This window comes from Mirounga leonina, unplaced genomic scaffold, assembly GCF_011800145.1.
Source record: "Mirounga leonina isolate KUSES-001 unplaced genomic scaffold, KU_Mleo_1.0 Mir_125, whole genome shotgun sequence".
Lineage (NCBI taxonomy): Eukaryota > Metazoa > Chordata > Mammalia > Carnivora > Phocidae > Mirounga > Mirounga leonina.
This window is the reverse complement of record NW_023270305.1, coordinates 43,487,277-43,509,365: the sequence shown is the minus strand read 5'-3', so window position 1 is coordinate 43,509,365 and position 22,089 is coordinate 43,487,277. Positions and strand designations below refer to the sequence as shown.

The 22,089-nt window shown below is 46.8% G+C and overlaps 1 protein-coding gene across 14 annotated transcripts in view; it reads left to right on the top strand.

Moving 5' to 3' along the window:
- DYSF (dysferlin) overlaps window positions 1-22,089 on the top strand; it is a 205,145-nt gene that overhangs the window by 57,113 nt on the left and 125,943 nt on the right. For all 14 annotated transcript variants that reach the window (XM_035001323.1, XM_035001319.1, XM_035001321.1 and 11 more), the window contains 5 exons: window positions 1,338-1,464; window positions 3,934-4,037; window positions 11,124-11,192; window positions 11,323-11,366; window positions 14,824-14,906. In XM_035001323.1, the coding sequence (XP_034857214.1) occupies window positions 1,338-1,464; window positions 3,934-4,037; window positions 11,124-11,192; window positions 11,323-11,366; window positions 14,824-14,906 (427 nt within the window). The remainder of the gene's footprint in view (window positions 1-1,337; window positions 1,465-3,933; window positions 4,038-11,123; window positions 11,193-11,322; window positions 11,367-14,823; window positions 14,907-22,089) is intronic.

The following is a 22,089-nucleotide window of genomic DNA, read 5'->3' as shown; positions in this document are numbered from 1 at the left end:
CCTCTCTGTTCCTCCACAGCTTTTGATTCCAGAGCCCATGGCTTATTTGAAACTCTCTTCTCCCTTAGCATTGGTGAGTCTCCTGATTCTTTCTTTTTTAAAAAAAAAAATATGGATCCTTCAAATTCAGTGGCTCAATAAAATTCCCTTGCTTGCCTTTGTGCTGCGTCCTTGACCCTCACTTTCGAGGAGCCCATCTCTGTCCACTTGAGACTCCTAAATTGCTCATCTCCAGCTTGGATTGTCAGGGCTCCAGACACTCAGTTTCAGTTGCTTTGTAATAAAGCCACATTAACATATCCCTTAGGCCCCTCTAACTTAACATATGAAAACCTAGGATCATCCGCTGCCCACTCCTCACAGCTGCTCCCATCTTGTGGCAGGTGACATCTTAGGAAATGACACTGTCATCTGCTCAGTCTCCCGAGCAAGAGGCCTAATTTCATTCCTCATCCTTCAGTCCCACATCTGTCAGTCCACTGACTGACAAGGTTGGTCAGTCTTGTTGGCATGACCACCTCAGAGCATGCTTCTCGCTCCCATCCCAAGATCAGAGCCCGAGGTCACGGTCCCCTCACATCTCCCCTGGGCCCCTGTGTGAATTAAGATATAGGTTCAGCTGCTATAACAAAGATGCCCTGAATAATAAGCATTAAGGAGGATAGAAGTATATTTCTCTCCCTCATAAATCCCTGGGGAGGCAGTCCAGAGCCCGCATGGTGCTCCCACAATGACCAGAGACCTAGGCTCCTGGTCTTCGCCCCTCTGTCTTCATCATGCGGCTTCCATCTCATGGTTCAAGATGGTTGTTGCCGTAACTACCTTCGGGTCTGTATTCCAGTCAGTGGAATGGCAGAATAGGAGCTTGCTTAAAGGTGGGCTTTCGCTGTGAGACGGTGAGCTCTGTGGGGGCAGGACGTCTGTCTACCTTGTTCACTGCTGCATCCCCCCCCCTTCAGCACAACCCAGTCATCACTCACTGACACTGAATACTTGTTGAGTGAATGAACACATGTTATTGAAGACATGTCACTTCTGCACTCTTGTTAATGGGGGGAGCAGGGAGGAGATCAGGATTCTTGAATGCCCACCATATGCTTTTGTACATTATTGAAGTTGATTTGCCCAGCAGTCTGCAAGGCTGGTGTTACTCGTTCTACTGTCCAGGTCAGGAAGCAGAGTCTCAGGGAGAGGAACCTGCCTGAGGTCACACGTTAGTAAGCAGCAGGGCGAGATCTACCTTTCTTCAAAATGCACCATTTAAGGGGTGTTGGTTGAAGAAGAGAAGATATTGTGCTAATGAACTCTTTAAGGCATCATATTTGGTTGCATTGTAGCTGGAGAGAAAGGACCCCTCTGAAGACAAGGAGGACATTGAAAACAATCTGCTCAGGCCAACTGGAGTGGCACTTCGGGGAGCCCACTTCTGCCTGAAGGTCTTCAGAGCTGAGGACCTACCGCAGAGTGAGTCTGGTGTCCTCCCTGGGTTGGAGGCCCAAGATTGAGCTTGGGAGCGGGGCCCCTGGGCTGGGGAAGAAGTCACTAGATGGTGGAAGGGCTCAGTGTCTCCACAGATGAAAAACATCCATCCGCTTGGTGAGCCATCATGCCAGTTTGCCTGGGACTGTCCCGGTTTCAGCACCACAAGCACCCCCATCCTGGGAGACCCCTCCGTCCCTGACCAACTGGGGCAGTGGGTCACTCTTGCTGTGGCTATGTCCTCATTTTCCCAAGAGAGACAGGGTGGCCCCTGCCTGGTTTCTCCCAGTGACTGGCCCTGCACTGGCCCCATCCTGTGGGTTCAGTAAATGCTGGGGGAATTATGCTGAATATTTTAGAGCCGTGGGTCTCAATCCAGTCTGCACATTAGAACCACCTGGGGACCTTTAAAGGTGTACAGATGCTGGGGTCCCTCCCCCAGTGTTTCACATTTGACTGAGTTTGGAGTAGGGCTCATACACGTTTCTAAAGGCTGAGCCCCTGTTTTGAAGCATGTATCAGCTTAATCAAGTGTTTCTGTTCATAGCAGAGTAAGTGAGAGCGTTTGCAACTTAGGTCCCTGTTTATAAGTTTTGCATAAGGCTAATTATTTGAGGTTTTGCTCACCCCTTTGACTAATGACTCAAAAGAAATACCTTCCTTCTGTACAAGCGTAATTGTACCCAAACCATGGCGGAAAACTCTTGAGAAAGTAATGGTTATTAAATGCACATTAAAATACATGTGCATTCTTCATTTATTGGTTGAAACTATGCAGAAGGGAGGCTGGTGAGCTCCCATAGGGGGCTGGGGAAATAGAAATGTTTGCTTTGTTCAAGGTGAATGTGCTTGATATTTAATTCTCTACAATCTTGTTTAAATATAAATGAAATAGGTGGGTAAATAGGACATAAATATTTGCTAATTGTTGTTATCTTTGTATTTATGTAGACAGCAGCTGGTATATAACCTGTAACTGTTCCCTCCTCTCATTCATATACACATAGATATCTATACATGCCATGAATACACATATGCACATATCCATCTATCTGTATATACATTTATACATAATATGACTAATTCAGTAAGATATTCATGGAGCAGCATAGACAAAAATTCTTTTTTTTAAAAAAGATTTTATTTATTCATTTGACAGAGAGAGAGAGCATAAGCAGGGGGACTGGGGGAGGGAGAAGCAGGCTCCCTGCTGGACAGGGAGCCCAATGCAGGGCTGGATCCCAGGACTCTGGGATCATGACCTGAGCCAAAGGCAGACGTTTAACTGAGTCATCCAGCTGCCCCTAAAAATTAAAACAAAACAAAACAAAACAAAACAAAACAAGTGGAGGGGAGTGGGAGGGATGGGGTGGCTGGGTGATGGACATTGGGGAGGGTATGTACTATGGTGAGCGCTGTGAATTGTGTAAGACTGATGAATCACAGACCTGGGTCCCTGAAACAAATAATACATTATATGTTAATAAAAAAATTAAAAAAATTTTTTTCTCAGGGCACCTGGCTGGCTTAGTCAGTAGAGCATGTGACTCTTGATCTTAGGGTTGTGAGTTCGAGTCCCATGTTGGGTGTGGAGATTGCTTAAAAATAGAATATTTAAAAAATATATATATATACTTTTTCCTCAAAGTTTCTCATTTTATTTTTGACTTATCTTGGGATTTTAATGAATGTACTAACTGTAACTGACATCCTACATATATATATATATTATTTTATTTTTAAAAAAATTTTTTTAAGTAAGCTCTATGAGTCATGTGCCCTACTGACTGACCCAGCCAGGTGTCCCCAAACCTATATATTTTACATTTATGTAAAATGCCACCTTAAATGCAACACAAAAGAACTGTAAAATCATATTTAAAAGCCAAATCAAAATTTATATCATAATATTTTTTACTCTAATATTATACATCTGGGATATATTGGACTATTGTTTTTTTTTCCTAGATTTCCAAATATCTAATCCTAATATATATATTTTTTGTAGAAAAACAAAACAAAACAAAACAAAACCCCAAACAAACCAGAATTGACTTATTGGTTCACATCAGGTCAATCACTGTGCTAATGGACATAAAGGAAATGTCAAATGGGCATCAATAATGGGATATTATTATAACACCTTCCAGTTCTTTTCTGGATTGTTAACTGCCCTTAGTGATGTAGATTGCTAATCAAATCCATCAATCCATCAGTCATCTGGTGGATCTGTTCCGAAACCCATTGAGAGCAGGGGTCAGTGAACAAAGCTGTTTGGGCAGGGTAAAGGAGCAGGGCATGCCCTCAGGGGCTCTGTTCTGGGAGTCCCCAGGCTGAGGGGATGCCACAACGTCTCTCTCAGGGAGTCCTAAGACTCTCTGGAGACAGGTAGGTGGAAAGTGAGGTTTTGGAGGTTGGACAGCAGGTAAGCACTGACCAGTGTGTTCTCCCTAGTGGATGATGCCGTGATGGACAATGTGAAGCAGATCTTTGGCTTTGACAGTAACAAGAAGAACTTGGTGGATCCCTTCATGGAAGTCAGCTTTGCGGGGAAAATGGTAAGGAGTAAGGAAGCAGGAGGATTCTCTCAGGAGGGTGACTGCTGGGTGTCCCCGTGGATGGGTGCTGAGCGGAGTAAAGGACAATATGAGGCGCACACAGGCAGCCCTTGGTGCGGCCTATCAGAAGGTGCACCTGGAGTGGGGCCTGATTGGGGGATGCATGGTGAGACACTCACCCAGGCCTGGCTCTTCGGATGTGCTTGGGGTATCTGGGACAGACACATAGGTGAGAGACACAGGGAGGACAGACAGTGGATAGAAAGAAGAGTGTTTGGGGGAAAATTAAGCACTAGCGTGAAAACCAGATGTGAAGGCATAAAGATAGGGAAACTTAAAAAAAGCGATAGAAACATAATGATTATTTTTAAAAAGTTGTGGCAGGAATTGAGTGGAGAAAGTCCACTCCGTGGGAGCCCTGGGGATGACTCATACCTCTCTTCCTTGCAGCCCGCCTTTCTGCCCAGAGGGAGGGCTGTTGCTGTGGCTTCTGTGGGCCCCCTCCCTCCAGCCCCCCAGGCAGGCAGGCCCTCCCCAGCCTCCTCTGCCTGCCCAACAGGCTCTCCTTGGCTTCAGGCTTCAGCCTTACCTCTCCGCAGAGGACTCCCACAACTGTTTCACTCCGAACCCCCTTCAGCCCCAGACCTCCCCCCGCCTCCGCACATCTCTGTCTGCTGTCCCTTGGGTCCTGTAGAAGACTCATCTGCCCCACCTGCCCCACTTCCAGGAGCCTCCATCCTAACCAGGTGCCACAGTCAAAGGCAGAAAACGTGGGCCTGCCTCGATTCTTCCCACTCTTTTGACCTCCTTACATCAAACATGCCACCCCTGCTTTTGATTTCAAACATGTCTCAAGGCCTCCCCTCCCCTCCGCCCACTGTCATCTCTTCCCAAGACCACACAGCAGCCTTGGGTTCATTCTCTTCTCTGGGTTGTCCCCATAAAAGGCCCCAGAATAATTAGCCTAAAACAACTCTGTACCATGAAGTTCAAACCGCATAATCCGGCCGAAGTCAGCTCTTACCGAATTTGTGCGAGTGAGAAAATGGCGCCCCCTGCCGGGAACACGCAGCTCTGCAGCCCCGGCTTGGAGCGCTGGGTTGGGCGGGGTTTCAGCCGCGGGGGCTCCCTCCCCGCACCCCTGTGTGCGTACAAACTGCACAGCTCACAGGGCGGCCCTGTGTCCTCTCGTCTGCCCTGCCTCTTCCTTCCCTTCGCGGTCACCCCTCCGGCCTTTGCCCGTGCCTGTGCCCTTCCTGCCCCCTCCCCGAAAAGTCCAGCATCGGTCGGCGTCCGGCTTGCCTCCCCCCGCGGGTCTGAGGCACTAGTGCAGTTCTCGTCGCTCCACCGTGCCCTAGGCCCTCTTTTAGCCGGTTTTCCATTCCATTCCGGTACTTGTTAGCATCTGTTTCTCCGACTTGTGGGCAAGAACCCCGTCTTAGTTAGTCCATAACCTCAAAGCAGAGACTGTGGTGGAAATGGTGGGAAAATGACATCAGGTGGGCGCAGACTGCCTCCTGCTCTTCCCGCCCCTCCCAGAACCCCCCCGGGGGTGCCTCTGAGATGTGTCTGACCGCAGGGAGTTGCCAAAGGTGGGATCAGGGCCCTCTGAGGTTGTGCCAACCTTGCGGAGAGTGCCACCTGCCACAGAACCAGGGCTGAGAGAGTTGAGTCAGATGGCTTGGAGGTTGACAGGAAAATTGGAACTGGTCAGGGCAGAAGGGCTGAGAATCTGAGCTGGGTGGCTGGAGGGTGGGCGCCCCAGGCCGGCTCCCCCTTCGCTCCCCCACAGGTGTTACAGGACAATTGGAGAGAAGTTTTAAAAATTTGCAATAAACACTAAAAGCTGAGGGTGTGATGGAGGTGGTGTGGGTTCCCATTCATATAGCACTTTGCAATTTTCCTTTCACCTAATCTTTTCTTAGATTCATTTTGAAAAGGAGGGGCGTCTACCAGCCCATCCCACCAACAGAGGCAGGCCCTGAGGTGGGGGTGGGGTGGGGTGGGGGAGAGCGGGGTGTCCTCTCTGATGCCCAGACTCACTCCCCACCTTTTGTTTTTTTTTTGCTTCTTTTATTACTGATGAACATGTTTACTAATCCATTTTGAAAATTACAGAAAAAAGTAAATAAAATTACCCATAATGCATCATACCAAGTTTGTTTTTTGGTGCCATTCTTTCCAGTTTTTCCCCTATGTATAGATAATAGACATTTTTTGTGACTCTTCATTTTGAATATTTTAAAATATCAAGAAAAGTTAGAGGAGTTTTTCAATGAACACCCCACCCACTGGAATGACCTCCACTTAGATGAAGTGCAACTGCTAACGTTTTATTGCATTTACTTTCTGTATATAGATACTTTTTTTTCCTGCCTGAATCGTTTGAAACCTAGTTGCAGACTTTATTCCTAAAGGCTTCAGCACAGATCCCAAGAAGAAGAAAATTCTTTGTAACTACAGTAACATTATCACATCTATGCGATTAACAGTCATTCCCTAATGTTAGCAGATTCTGGCTCATATAAATTTTCTCTGATTATCCCCCAAATGTCCTTTGGAGATGGCTTAATTTTGTGCTGATCTAAGACCCAACTAGAATTCATGCTGTGCATTTGGTCCTTATGCCTCTTTAGTCTCTTCTGTAACAGCCCCTCCTGACCTTCCCCACCCACCCCAACAATTATTCTCACCCCTTGACTTTTGAAGAGCCCAGACCATTTGTCCACGTTCTGGATTTGTTGGGTTGTTTCCTTCTGGTGTTGTTTACCTTGCTTCTCTGGCCCCCGCATTTCCTATAAACTGGAAATTAGTTCTCGAGATTAGATTCCCTTCAGATTCAGTATTTCAGCAAGAATGTGTCATAGGTGATGTTGTGTGCGCCATATTGCATCACAACAGGAAACAGAGTGAGATTGTCCCATCACTGGTGATGACTATCTGATCATTTGCTTAAGATGGTGTCTCCAGATCTCTCTCTGGTCAAACTACATGCTCCCTTTTGTACTTTGCAAGTCATCTGTGGGTGATATCTTGGCACTGTGTGTATATCCTGTTATATACACTGCGTGTATATCAGCAACTTTTTACCTAATGATCTATGCAGCCATTGACCTCCTTGCCTGAATAAGTCATTTACTTGGGATTGCAAAGTGGTGATTTTCTCATTATCATTCCTTCTGTCTTCATAAGTTGGTGTTTTTCTGGAAAGAAGAGCTTTCCTCTCCCTTAGTGCCTTTGACTATTACTATGGAACTCAATACTTTTTATTAATTCTGTGTGTTAAAAAATCAGTCATTACTGTGTTGGATGTATGAACTGTCCTGACATTGGCCATTGGGAGCCCCTTCAAGCTGGCTCCTCCCTCCCAAGCCTAATGCAGGGTCTCAGTGAAAATGTATGTGGTAGAGGTAACTTGGATCTTAAACTCTCTCACATTGAGGTGTAAATGCTCACTGTGGGTCCTCACCCAAGTGCAGGTCCTCACCCACATGTGAGGTCCTTACCCAAGTGCAGTGTTGGTTTGGGCTTGGGCTTGGGGTCTGGTGCCCCGTATCTAGCCTCAGGAGGGATTGTAACAGAAGGAATGAAGGCAAGAAGGACGTGGGAAGGTGTGGCTGGACAGGCTTATGGGACACTTCTTCCAAAGATTGGGATTAATTTCCCAATTTGACAGGTAGGGAAAGTCATGTCTCAAGATTGTTTTCATTTTTTGTTTCACATTCCCCAAAATGGTAGGGTGCTTTGATGGTGGGGAGAACCAACATGGACCTGCCTTCAAATTTAATGGCTTTTCTGGAAGCCGAGTCTCAGAGCTCCAGCGCTCCTGGCTGCTCCTGGGTCCTTGAAGGCACCTTGATCTCCCAAGGTCTTCTGTTCTGAGATGCCCTTGGCTGGCCCCAGGGGTTTTTCTAGGTAGGTCAAAATGTCTGTGGGAGGTGATGGAGTCAGGGGACCTGGCCAAAGCAAAGGACTATATAAAGCTGATTGGTGACTGGGCTTCTGCAAGAAGCTACACCCCCCTACTTTCCCTTCTGAAAGCTTCAGCCTGTTGGACTTCCCTGATGGTCCCCGGATCTTTGTGTCACCCTCTCTCTCCTCCAGCTACTCTTACTGCCTGTCTCATTCTGCCTGTCCCTTTCCCTCAGCCTGCCCGCGTGTCACTTTTTCTCATTATAACCTAATCTGGAGTCCTGGGGTTTTATCCTCTGTGTTCCCATCCACGCTAGCCTGGCCCTCATTGCACTTCCTCCCATGGACACTTGGTGGCACTATTATCCAAGATGTGAACCATACCTGATTAAACACACACCCACCCACCCACCTTGGTGAGAAGGAAAGGAGAGGTACTTGGGGAGCAGGGTGAGAGACTTTGAAACAACTTTCTTTCTGAATGCAAGAAGGAAACCTATTAATTATTAAAAAAATAGAAAAAAGAGAAAATCAAGGAAAATAAAAAAAAACTAACCATATTTCTGTACCCCACATCACTCTGGAGATAACCACTGTTAACATTTGTGTATATTTCTTAGTAGTATGTTTTTCTCTCTGCTGCTTTCATTCCCAACCCTCCCTTCTCCCCTACTGGAAAAAAAATTAGATTCAGATTAAGTTGGTTTTCATTATTCGTGGATTCCATATTTGCAAATTCACCTACTCGCTAAAATTTATTTGTAATCCTAAAATTAATGCCCATGGGGCTTTCATGATGATTTGCGGACTGTGCGGAATGACTGACACACGTTGCCACTGAGTTGGAACAGCGTGAGTCTGCCTTTTTGTTCCAGTTGTCATCCTGTAAAGAAGCGTCCTTTTCTTGGTCTACCTGGTGTCATGTTCGTCACATTTTGGTGCTTTTTATGTGATATTGCTGTTCAAAATGCCCCCCTAGAGGGTGCCAAAGGGCTGTCTGGTGTTTCTATGTGCAAAAAGGCTGGGATGTGCCTTAGGAGAAGATATGTTAGATAAGCTTCATTCAGGCATGAGTTATAGTGCTGCTAACCGAGAGTTCAGTGTTAATGAATCAACAGTATATATTAAATAAGATATCCTTGAATAGAAACACACATGACACAAGGTTATGTATTGATTAGTTGATGAAAATGTTGTGACAGAGACTGGTAGGAACCTAAACCTGAAATCTCCCCAGAGCAATGGTTTAATATTCAGGAATTCAGTGTTCTTGGTGATTTATAGAATGTGTAACTACCATCAAGAATCAACTGTACCTCTTCAGTTTGGTAAACTGTTTTTATAGGCCCATATTTTCATAGGTTATTGAGCAGCCTTTGAAATAAGTTTTTGAGGTACAGCATGATGACTTGACTTACAGATTGCCAAATGATTATAAGTTTAGTTAACATTCATCATCTCATATAGATAAAAAAAGGAAGAAAAATGTTTTTTCCTTGTGATGAGAACTAGGAGCTACTGTCTTAACAGCTTCCAAATATACCATACATACTCTACCATATAGTCATCATGTGTACATTACACCCCAGGACTTCAATTAATAATATAACTTGGAAACTGTTTCCTATCCTAGAGCAGTCCTCATTCTTTTTAGAGCTGCATTGTGTGGCTGGACCATCATTTATTCAATCTGTCCTCCATTGGTGGACACGTGGGTTGTTCCATATCCTTGATAGTTCAAGCCACGCTGCAGTGAATAACCTTGTTACATGTCATTCTGCACATATGAGAGTATTTCTGTAGGATAAACGTCTAGAGGTGGAACTGGTGGGTCAAAGGGTTTTTGCATTTGCAATTTGGAGAGATAGTGGCCAGTTGCCGTCTGGAGGGTCGAGCTATTTTTTTCTCCCACCAGCAAAATATGAGCATGCAGTTTCGCTCTAGTCTTGCCAGCAGAGGGCTGTCAGATTTTAGAGAATTTTATGAATCTGATGGGTGAGAAATGGTATCTTCGTTTTATTTGTGTTTCTTTTCTTATGAGGGAGGTTGAGCATCTTTTTATGTGCCTTCAACCCTTTGAATTTTCATTCACTCTCTGCCCATTGTCCCTCTCTTCTGTCCTTACTCCTTTCTTTGCTGGCACAAGGAGCAAATCCTGGCATCCTTCCTTGCCCCCAGCCTTTGCCTGGGCTCTTCTCGCAGGGAGGTGAAGGGTGGGGACAGGGGCTGGCATTGGGTGGATCAGGGATGGAGACAAAGTCCTGGCCCCCCATGGAGGCTGCAACCTCATTTGATGGAGTAACTGAAGCCCCTGATCAGATGCTCATTAAATGAGATAATGCACATAAATGCTGAGCACAATGCAGGACTCATAGTACATGCTCTGAAAAAGCCTGCAGGACGTGCAAACCTACCATCTATGAATCTGAAATAGAGTCTTTACCTGCAGTTCCTGTGTGAGGGTACAAGATGCCCTGGAGCTGGCTAAGGGGCATGGTTCCAAGCATAGGTAGGGCACACAAGCCACTGGTTTAGATCTAGTTTCCACCTCTGCTGGGTTTCTTGATTGTGGAAAGCCCAGTCTTAAGAGCAGGGCTGATCTGAGGCAGACTGTGGTTTATGGGGTTTGTATATTCACTGAATTCTCCTCTCATTCTCAGATGCTGGTGGCTGGCCCCCAAGCCCTGGCCCTCCCGCTACCATTTCCCTTTCTCCTCCCCCCACCTCTAATCTCCTAGGGCTCACAGTCTTCCAAAGGGGCAGGTGGTCTGGGCTGACTGGTAGAGGTTAGTGCCTCAGGCTGTAGGACCCCTGGGAAAGCCAGTCTGGACTCAGGGCCCCCACAATAAAGTTATGTCCATATGGGAGGTGAGGGGGGAGGATTTCCAGCCAGAGGTAGGAGATAAGCGTAGAAGGGCTGTGGAATTCAGGCAGTCTATCCGCGCCCCCCCCCCCACTCCCTTGCTACCCCACCCCATACCCTCCAGCTCTGGGTCTGATTTACCATTGACCTTTGTCTCTGCAATCCCCTGTGTCCGAGCCTTCAAGGCCCCCAGGCTCTTCTGCCCAGCCTGAAGGGTGGCCAACATGGCAGAGAACAGCCTCCAGCTGGTGAGGTGGTCCTCAAGGGAGTCCATAGTCCACTCCTGTCCACCTGTCCCTTGTGTCTTCTAGCTCTGCAGCAAGATCCTGGAGAAGACAGCCAACCCTCAGTGGAACCAGAGCATCACGCTGCCTGCCATGGTGAGCCTTGCCCCCTCGGGCCCATTCCAGGAGGCCCTGGGCTCCTGGCCTCCCCAGCATCCTGCCCATTTCCTGGGCTTCCCCTTCTTTGAAAAGACCCTACCCCAACATGTCTCTCTTCCCTCTTCAGTTTCCCTCCATGTGTGAAAAAATGAGGATTCGCGTCATGGACTGGTGAGTGCTGAGTCTCCGAGTCTTTGGAGGCGGCTATCTTCAGGGGTCACTGGGTTCTTCAGTTATCCTCAGTTCAGAGCATATAGTGGGAGAGTCTGTTTCAGGTGAGGGAGTATCCTCTGCTGGGAGGCCAGAGAAGGAGAGGGCGTGGGCCGTTCTTGGGAAGCTTACTCACAGCCCTGCTCCAAGGCACAGGAGGGCCTCCAGCTGGGTACCTGAGATACCTTAGGGCGGGGGGTGCCAGGAAGGCTTCCTGGAGGAGGTGGGGTTTTGATAAGTCCAGGGTGAGGCCACTCCAGTGAGGAGAGGATCATAAGCAAAGGCAAAGAAGCTGGAAGGAGTAGAGCTTCTGGGAGAATGGGCTGTGATCCCCCCACACCGCCCGCCCCTTGTGTTGCTAGCATGAAATGGTGTGGGACCACTGCAGGCTTGGAACAGGTGAGGGCAAGAGCCACATGGACATCTTAGAAAAGTGCTCTAACACTTGCTGAGCACCTACTGTGTGCCAGGCCCCGTGCCCGGCAAGTATTTCACATGCATGATGTCATGTGATCCTCAGCTCGACTCCTGGCTACTTTATAGATGAGGGAGTGATCTGTCTGAAGGGACAACTGGGAAGCAGCTGAGGCCAGGATCGAACCCAAGCCTGCTGCTCCCAGAGCCTGTGCTCTTCACCGCTGGGCTGTCCGCTTCCCACTACGTTAAGGTGTGTGATCTCTCTCACACCTGGAGGGCTGTTAGGGCTCCCACGCATGAGCTCTAGGACCTTCCATACATCAGGCTTTCCAAAAAGAGAGTTGTCCTTTCTCTGCCCCCAAAAAGTCTTGGCCTTGCGGTTCCCAGCGTGTTCTCCTTTGGTCTCTGGCCATGGCACCCCCAGCCAGGAGGGTAATGAGAGACCAGGGAAAACCCCCAGGCCACAGAGCCATTAAAGTGCGCGCCAGCTCCCCAGGCCGAGAGAAAACAGATTGTGGGAATTAGAGAGGAAAGCTGCAGCCAGGAGGGCCAGGAGGGAGAGGCCTCTAGGGCCCTGACCGCAGGTATGTTCCGTGGGCCAGTGGGCTGGGGGAGAGCCTGCGTCCCCAGAACCCCCTCTGCATCTCAGCTCTCGGGGTGTGTGTACCCCTGAGTGCGCCGTGTGGATGGGGGCTGATGGGCTGTCGGCGGGTCTGTGTCCGTGCGTGTGGGCTCCTGGGTGCTCACGTGCACACGGGGCTGGCTGCCTTGCGTGTGGCGGCTGGGCCTTGCCCGGGGCCGTGTGAGCTGTGTCAAAGGCATGAACATACTGTACAATCCGAACACATTACGGAATCTGGTGGTTGCCTCTCTGGTTTGGGTTGAAGTGGCATTTTTATTGTGAGTCTATTTTCAGACTTGCTGCATTTTCCAAAAGCAACCCCAAGCCCCCAAACCCAACTCTTGGCCAAAAAAGCGTTCTGTTGCTGCAAGTGCCCATCCAGAAAAGTGCTGCCCCCCCGCCCAGAAAACTCAGATAAACTTTTGTTATTACCTGAATCCTGGAAACACGATATGGTCCACATGGCCTTTTCCCTGTAACTTAATCTTCCCTTCGATTCTTTAATATTTGCTTTTTTGTTAAGAAACAGAAACCCAAAAAGCTACTCCCACCCTCATGCAAACAGAATCTCTCTCCTCCCTTTTTCTTGCCTTTCTCACAGGGTTCAGATGAGACCAGAGGTGAGAAGTCCCATTCTTCTCCAAGTGCCACTCTTTTCCGGGGGTGGGTCGTGAAGGGAGCTTCCCAGTGCCGTCAGCTGCCAGTTATCTGGTGTTGATGAGCTCACTGTTGAGTGTTTCAGGAAATTTTTATTTTCCAGAGCTTCTTAACATCATTCATCAGGAAAATGGATGAAAATCTCTGCTGACAATGCACTCTTCCTAGTTAGTCCCTGCCCCGATGAAACACTTTAAAATCAGAGCTTAATCACCTCCCTGGGAAGTACAGAGAGGAAGGGAGGAAGCGGCAGAGATCAGGCATCTAATGGGTATAGGATTGAAGAGGAAAACAAAGCAACCTTGCCCAAGTGTGTCTTTCACAATGGGGCTTGGGTGCGTTGTCGCCCGAAGCATGCCTGTGACCAAGGTACTCACAGGAGGGACAGAGAGCCTACAGGGCTCCGAGGAAGATGGAGCTGGGGAAATTTCAAGGAAGGAGATGGGTCTGGCCCAGTCCAGCGTTTCTCGGCTTAGCCCTATGATATTTTGGGCCAGAGAATTCTTTGCTGGGGGAGACTGTCCTGTGCATTGTAGGATGTTTAGCACAGCAACCGTGGCATCTCTCAACTGCCCCCCACCCCCATTCAAAACTGTCTCCAGACATTGCCAAAAGTCCCTGGGGGCCGAAATCGCTGGATTGAGAACTCTTGCACTAGCCTGACAGGAAGCAGTGACTGAAGCCCTGTTTCCCGTGTCGGGCGTAGCTGACTCAAACCCTGGTTTTGCCATCTCATCATCTGAAATGAGGCTAATGGTAGTGCCTGCCTCATAGGGCCGAGGGAGGCTTAGAGCTAATTCATGTGATGATCTGAGCACATCGCTTGGCTTTCAGTAGGCGCTCAATAAATGCCAGCTGTTCTCTGTATTATTGACTCGGAGGGAGGGGCTGCGTGGGACACTGTTGGCTAATGGGCTCATCCATGAGAGTCGGGCTGCTCGAACTCCTACCCACAGTCCCCTATGCTGGTTGGGGAGGGGAGAAGCCTTCCTCCTGGGAAGCCTGACAGGGACAGGCCCCCGTGTCGTATACAGGAACAGCATGTGCCATGGCAGGAGCACTGGACCAGGAGTCAGGACACCAGAGTTTCAGTTCTGGCTCTGCCTTGGGCAAGGACCTTCCATTTCTGAGCCTCAACTTGCTCATCTGTGGAATGGAGAGGTTAATAAAAGTAGCCATTCCTCAAGGCTCCTGAGAGGGTCCCTTGAGATAAAGGAGGTTACAAGTGCTTCGTCTCATATAAAGTCAGATACAAGGCGTAATTGTGCATTAGCTAATATAAGCTAATTTAAGACTGTGGCCTTAGACATAGTTTCTTCCCGGTTGCCTGGTTTTCTCCTGGTCTGGATATTTCTTGAGGTTCTGGAACTTGGCTCTGCATGGGTCTGGGAGTCTGGCTCTCTGAGCAGCCTCCTGTTCTCTCACCCGGCCTCCTGCCTCTGGCCTCTTTCCTTTCAACCTGCCGATGTCTCCCCAGACATCCAGGCTGGCAGCCCAGTGTTGGTTGGCTGATGGGTTGCTGGTGGTTGGCCAGATGGACGAGTTCCCTCCAGAGGAGTCTTGGGCAATGCTTTCTTTCCAGTCTCTTCTTCCCTCAGTAACATACCCAGTGTGAAGACTGGCACCCCTAAAGATGTATAACTGAGGCCCTCTCCTCCCTGAGTGGGCTGTGGCCTGCAGTCCTTCTCCTGTGTTCAGGCCCCCTTTGCCCCCTTATTCTAGGGACCGCCTCACCCACAATGACATCGTGGCCACCACCCACCTGAGTATGTCAAAAATCTCTGCCCCTGGAGGAGAAATAGAAGGTAAGTTCTCCCTTTGTTCTGTCCTCTGGTTCCCCCCCGCCGTGCTCTCCCCTGACGCACCCCTACCTGTCTTACATCCCTAGTTTTGAGAGTTCAGAAAAGGGAATATTAATTATAAGGCCATCGCAGCCCATTTTCCGTGAAGAAGGGCTATGGCCAATTTGAAAAATGGGCTTACAGACATTTCGGATTCTCTACACCTTGGCTGGGGGTATACACCGCTGACTGGTATAGAGAGGATCATTCAGTCCTGCGGATAACATCAGTGGCCGTACCAGGTTCTGTGCCATGGTGGACTGAGCTCCAGCAACTTCTATTTTGAAATAGCTTTCATTGGTCAGTTAAAAAGGAGGCCATGACCATTTTGTAAAACTTTAAAGATACTGAAGAAGAATATAAAACTTACCCATAAAAATTCCTCATCTGCTTACCCCCCCAGACAAGAGCTGATGAGTAATATTCTGGGAGTTCTTCGTGTGTATGTATGTATATGTACACATACACATGTGTGTGCATTAAAAAGTATTCTGGGGGCGCCTGGGTGGCTCAGTCGGTTAAGCGACTGCCTTCAGCTCAGGTCATGATCCTGGAGTCCCTGGATCGAGTCCCGCATCGGGCTCCCTGCTCGGCGGGGAGTCTGCTTCTCCCTCTGACCCTCCCCCCTCTCATGTGCTTGCTCTCTCTCATTCTCTCTCTATCAAATAAAAAAAAAAAAAATCTTTAAAAGTATTCTGAAACAATTGTTTTGGAAATTGCTTTTTGTCCCTCGGCAATACAACAGATTTTATTCATGTTATTAAATATTCTTCTACAATATAATTTTAAATGACTACACATATTCCATTGTGTGAATGTACCATAATCCACGTTAACCAGTTAATGATGAATACTTGGGTGCTTTCTAATTTTTCTACATTATAAAGAACAAACTTTTAAGGAATATTTTTGTAGCTGAATCTTTATGCAATTCATGATTTTTTTTGGAATGAATACTTAGAAGTAGAATTGCTGTATCAAAGGATTTGTATATTTTAAAGCGACTTGTATATATCAAAATCGCCCTTTGAAAAGATTGGACTAATGTACACTCTGGTGACTCACATGAGCTTCTTTTGCTGTACCTTCACCAACACAGGGTAAAATAATATTAAAAAGAACTTTGTTAATTTGATGGGTGAATTTCATTGTTGCCTTAATTTTCATTTCATTAGTAGCTGCTAAAGTTGATGAATGCAATTTAAAAAATACTTTAATAATTAATTTATATTTACATATTATATGTTTATATACTTTATATTTATTCTGTTATAAATTGCCTGTTCATTGTCTTGGCCCATATTTCTGATCATGTTTGTCTTTTTCTCATTGTTTTGTAAGAGTTCTGTATATATATATGGATATTAACTTTCCCCCGTCATGTAAGTGGTAAATAATTCTTGTCTGTTTTATTTTACCATTTAATAGAATTTGGTGTATAGAAATTTAAAATTTTTATGTAGCCAAATCTGTTAACCTTTTCCTTAGCCAATAAGGCAAGGATCTAATATTACTTTATTCACAGTTGTTCTTTGTGAATAACACCAACAGTGTATATTGAATAATCTTTCCCCTATATTTTGAAATGCCACCTTTATCCCCTACTGAATTCCTAAATATGTTCTTGGGCCTGTTTCTTGATTTTCTATTATCTTTAATTGGTATGTCTGGTTGCTGTTTCTTAGGTTTTGGTATCTGGGTAATGCTGGCTCTGTAAAATTAATTGGAAAGATTTAAAGTCTTTTCTAACATCTGGAGCAGTTTATATAACATAAGAACATAGTCTTTTGAGGGTTTGAAAGAATTCACCCATAAAACCAGATGGGCTGGGTGCCCTTTTTAGTGGGTATAGCACTAACTCTTTAAAAACTTTTCAGTTTCTCCTGTGATCACTGTTATTTTTAGTTTGTTACTTTTATGATAGTCACTTTTAATAATTTATATCTTCCTAGAAGAGTATTCACTATGCTGAGCTCCTCTAATTTATTTACATAGTTGTTGTAGAGAGCTGTCTTTTATAATTTAAACAATTCTCTCTACCTGTGGTATTTTCCCCATTTCTTATTTTTAATGATATGTGTTTGACTTTTCTTTCTTTTTTTTCTTGATTAGCCTTGTTACAAGCGCCGCCACACATACACACTTTGTTGGACTTTTCAAAGAATCAACTTTTGGATTTATTTATCAATTCTAATATTTTTTTCTTAATTTTCTAATTTTTTCTTTTCTTATTTTTTGTTCTGTCATCTTTTTACTCTTATCTTTAACTCTTTTCAACTTATTTTGTTGTTTCCTTTTAAGACTTTCTAATTAACTTCTTGTGCTTATTTTCAAAATCTCTTATCTAAACAATGATATGGTTTCTGCTCTCTATATAGGTCATGCTTTTGGCCTTCAGCAAACCCCAGGGTTATATTTAACTCTCTTTTTAATTTTCTTTACATTTAAATATTTAGTCTATTTTGAATTTATGTAGGTGCACTTTCCGAAAGCAGATTTGATTTTCTTTGTAGGTAGTCTACCTTTTTCTAACTAGATGCTGCTTGTAGGAATGCATTTTTTTTTTCCTTATGGTTAAATTACTCTGATGTATCTAGGGGCGGGACTCTTTTCATTGAATTTTGAGACATGGAGAATTCTTTAAATCTGAGTTGAGGAATAATTTATTCCAACATGGGAACATGAGCAGCTGAAGGCAGGGTGGGGTAGGGATAAGAGGAGCTCTGGAAGCAGGCAGCTTGGGTCCCAATTCTGCTTTTTTGTAGCTGAGTGAGTCACTTCTCTCCTCTCACTAGTCCTGGCCTCATAAGGTTGTTGTAAAGATCCAGTGAGATTTTAAATGTAACATTCTTAGAGTGTCTGGTACGCATGAAACCCTAAAGTAAAGTAATGTTTGCTGTGTAGTATCATTATTATTGGCTTTCTGCATCACTAATCTGATTTTTTCCCCTGTACTAGTTCTCCTGCCTGCTTTCCATGTGGTTTAAAATTGGCCCTTGCATTTTTAGTTTCTCGTCCTGCCTTCTTTTCCCTCTGTCATTCCTTTGATATTTCCATTTTCTTTCTTGTCTGTTCTCTCCCAGAAGTTTTACTTTGTTCCACAAAAGTTATGTCTTCTTTCACTCTGTTGAGAATTCCAAATCACTTCCTGAGACTTTCAGGTAAATGTTCTCTGGAATCGTGCAGATGCTGCTACACCATCTTGGTTGGCACTCTGTGAATCTTCCTTTCTCCTTTATTCACTCTCTAGCAAGGCGTGGTTGGTGTTGGTCTCTTTCTACAGACAGATGCATTGTTCTCTGTCCATCCATCTTGACAAATCTTTACCTGGAGCACAGGGGAATGTGCCCAGTTTCTGGAAGACTCCACCTCGTGCTCTTGAAGTTGAGCAATCCCTTCTTCTAGGTCCTCTGAAACATTAAAAAACCCCACCTTTTAATTATAGAAAATTGAGACACACATGAAAATACAGAATTGTGCAGTGGAATTCCAGGTGTCCTCACTCAGCTTTAATATCTCGCTGCGCTCGGCCGTTCTGACTTCATCGTTGATACTTTTAATCGGTGGAATACACAGAAACTGCCTTCCATAGGGCACTGCTAAGGAAGGCCCCTCCTGCCCCTGCCCCTCCCCCTCCCAACTGGGAACAATTATCCCAGGATGCAGTCCCCCATCTCTGGTGCTGTTCAGATAATTTCTGGGAATGGCTATTTTGGATGGACAGGTAGAAAGATTTGAGGTGGGAGGCAGTGTGTCATGAGGATGGGGTGGGAGAGGGGACATTCTGGACCCCTTGCAGATCAAAACTGGTATGGAAGGAACCTTCTCCAGTTTTCCCATTGGTGCTGTCCCCCACCCTTAGAATCCAGGGGCGGACCCTGGTAGAAGCACAAAGTGCCCTTCTGACTGTTCTCCGACGGCTACTATTTCATGAGGCTACAGCTGTGCCTGCCATCAGCTGTCGGAGGGAGAGTTTAGATCCCTGTCTCCCCATCAGTCTTCATTACTGTTGGTGATGTTGGCCTGCATCTTTTTCAGGGTCCCTGTGAAGGTTTTAATGGGAATGTGAGGAAGATGTTTATTTGGCCACTAGATGGCGTTCAGGTCATGGGCAACCCCGTGTGGTTCAGGGAGGCCTTGGAAGGTGGGTTCCTCCTCTCCCACAGATTGTTTTGGGAATAAAGGAGAATATTCTTGCAACGATGGCCAGTCAGTTTTAAATGTGTTGTTAAATAGCTTGATCTCTGAAACAATACAAGAATGTAACTTCTTGCTCAAAATAGAGCCGGGCCTCATGATGCCTCTGACATGCATCCCCTTCTGAGATGCTGCAGGGTAGTGTTTGCCTTGCTCCCTGCTCAGCTTCTCCCACTTGTCCCAAGGCCATCTCAGGATGGGTCACTCTGACTTTCTTTTCAACTGTTTGCATTTTTCCTTCACATGAGGGGGATCCAGCCCCTCTGGGCAACGCACGACACTATTTTCCCACAGCTCCCAAAAGCCCCAACTCGACCAAACTGTAAAAACCAGTTGTTTCTCTATATTCCCCCACCTCCTGGTTCACCAGAATATTTGGCCCAACCAGGAGTTTTTGTTTTTCTTTCCAGCGAGGACGGGACCTAACAGTAGCCTCTTAAGCACGTCTGCCCACAAGTTTGCCTGGGCACACTTAAGTATTCCTTGGACCCTGTACCCCAAAGCATTTAGTAAAAATTTTGTTTTCTAAAAAGGAGTGATTTCCTTAGAAGCTGCAGTTCTTTCAAAAGGTAATGGGCACATGAGACCCATGAAATGACACAGATTCTTTTATAACTCTATACATATGGAAATCATACTGCAAAGATGGCACTGGTAACCTACAGTTTTTTCTAAGAAACCCAGAGTTTTTTGTTTTTGTGTGTGTGTGTGGTGTTTTTTTTTTTTTGGTCTTTGGAGCATTGATGATGATTTCCCAGCAGTTCTCGGCCTCTCCTCCTGCCTGGCACCAGCTGGTGTCAGGCCGCCAAGCTGTGAGCATGGGAGATGTGCTGAGGGAGGGAGCTGGTGGAGCTGATGGCAGGTAATGGCCTCAGCTTCTCCAGGAGGAGACGTGGGTGTCTGTGGACACTGCAGAGCTGTGATGTGTGGCTCACGGGCCGGGAGAGCCTGCTCCTGGTCTTCTCTGGCTTTCCCCCGGGGGAGGGAGTTGGGTTTGTTGGCTCAGGCCACAAAACTGGGAATATTCCTCCATGTTCTGGGGCTTCTACAGCCCTGGTTCTCTGGGCTTGGGGAAAACACAGCAGGACACTTGCGTTTTGACAGAGGGTGATGAGGACTGAATGGTGGCTTTGCGTGAGGTAGCTTCACCAGTCACTTTGCCCTTGACTTTATGAGCTGTCTGCAGACACAGAGGAGAGAACCTGAGATGATCCTCAGTACCCCGGAGACCTGTGACCCTGCCCCCAAATTAGGAGTCATTGGTCAAAGCTGTCAGCAGGGCCATGTCTTACTCAGTGCCCAGCACTGTGCCTGATTAGGTTTGTTGAATGAGTGGACGGATGAATGAAGAAATGAGGGAATTCATGAGAGGCGCCCCTGGGAAGTAGGCTGGTCGGCAGCCACCCACTCGGTCCTCCTGGACCCCAGAGGCATGTGTTGGTCAGATGGCTGGTGGGGTTCTGGGGACATCTGTGTCTAGGCTGGGCACCGGTTTACAGCCAGGATTCGGAGTTGGCCTCTGCAGGAAGCACATGGTGGTCAGAGCTGTGACCTCGGCCTCATTAGCCTGCGATAACTGGCCAGGTCTGTTTGTAATCATTTGGAAGGAGCTTAAAATGGAATCTGTTTCCTTCCGGTGGGCCCTGGTTGCTACTCTCCTCGGCACTGCAGCTGTGCCCATGTCGGTCCTCTCCCTGTGGCTAAAAGCTCCCCTGTGACCAGAGGCCTGGCTCCCCCACCGATGAAAACCTAGTCCTGTGGATATGAAAACGGCCATGAATTATGGTTTCTGCAGCTCTAGCCGCATTCCTCGCTGAGGCCTGGCCACTGAGAGCTGTGGGGCTGGGTCCCAAGGCTTGGGCCCCTGCAGCTGGACCTTGCCCTCCTGCTGCCTTCTGCACTAGTGGGGTCAGCCCTGGCCTTGTATCTGGACTTCCATGTTCCCCTTCTCTCTCGTCTTCACTCTCTGTCTTGTGTGTCTCTTACTCAGTCTTCCTTCACACTGTTTTGCTCAACTCTTGGCTCTTGGCTCTTAATTATAGTCATGGAGCTATGGGGAAATAGTCATAGATATATATTTTTGGGGAGGAGACAAGCAGATAAAGATGACCAATGAATGAAAATAATCAAAGATTTTACCAGCCATATCAACAGGCTGGGTAATGATCAGCTGGTTGGAGGAGGAGACAGGGAGGGTCAGAATGCAGGAAGAGGCTGAAATCAGAGAGGACCATGGAAGGAGAGTGAAGGGTGCCCACTCCCTGTGGGCTGTTTTAGATCTGCCTAAAAGTGAGGGATGGATTCCAAGAGCCCAGAAGGGTGCTAGAGCATCTCCTTCCTTGCTTCTCTCATTTTTTGCTTCTCCTTCCTTGCTTCTCTCATTTCCAGACACCCCTTACCAGCATTTAGGGGCACGTCCAAGTGTGTAGAATCTTCAGCTAATGGGCAGTGTCTGGCACTGTGCTTCCCTTGAAGTGGAAGATGCCTGAAGCCAGATCCCAGTGCCTGCCGTTGTGAAAATGCAACATGGTGTCCTCAGTGGCAATCCTGAAAGTAGCCACTAGATGGAGATGTTGTACCTTGAAATGCCCTTGCTCCGTGAACTTGGTCCCAAGTGTCAACCTGCTTGTTGGGTGGAGTGCTGGGTGTGCCTCGCTACCTGTTCCTGTTTCAACTCCCACCCTTTCTTTGTATCTGTTTCCCTCACTTATTTGGCTATAATATAGAAAAAAAAGCACAATTTCTTTTCTGTGTTATTATCTGAATATACTGAGTCAAGTTTCAGGTCCCATTTTCAATTGGCAAGCAGAGCACAGACATAGGTAGGCAGACAGCAGTGGGGAGGGACCTCAGGGCTCACCCTGGCAGTAAGGGCTGTGTCTGGCTGGGGGAGGGAGGTGGCGCGGTGATGACTTTGTTTGTGATAAACTCACACCTGGGCTGGGGGTGG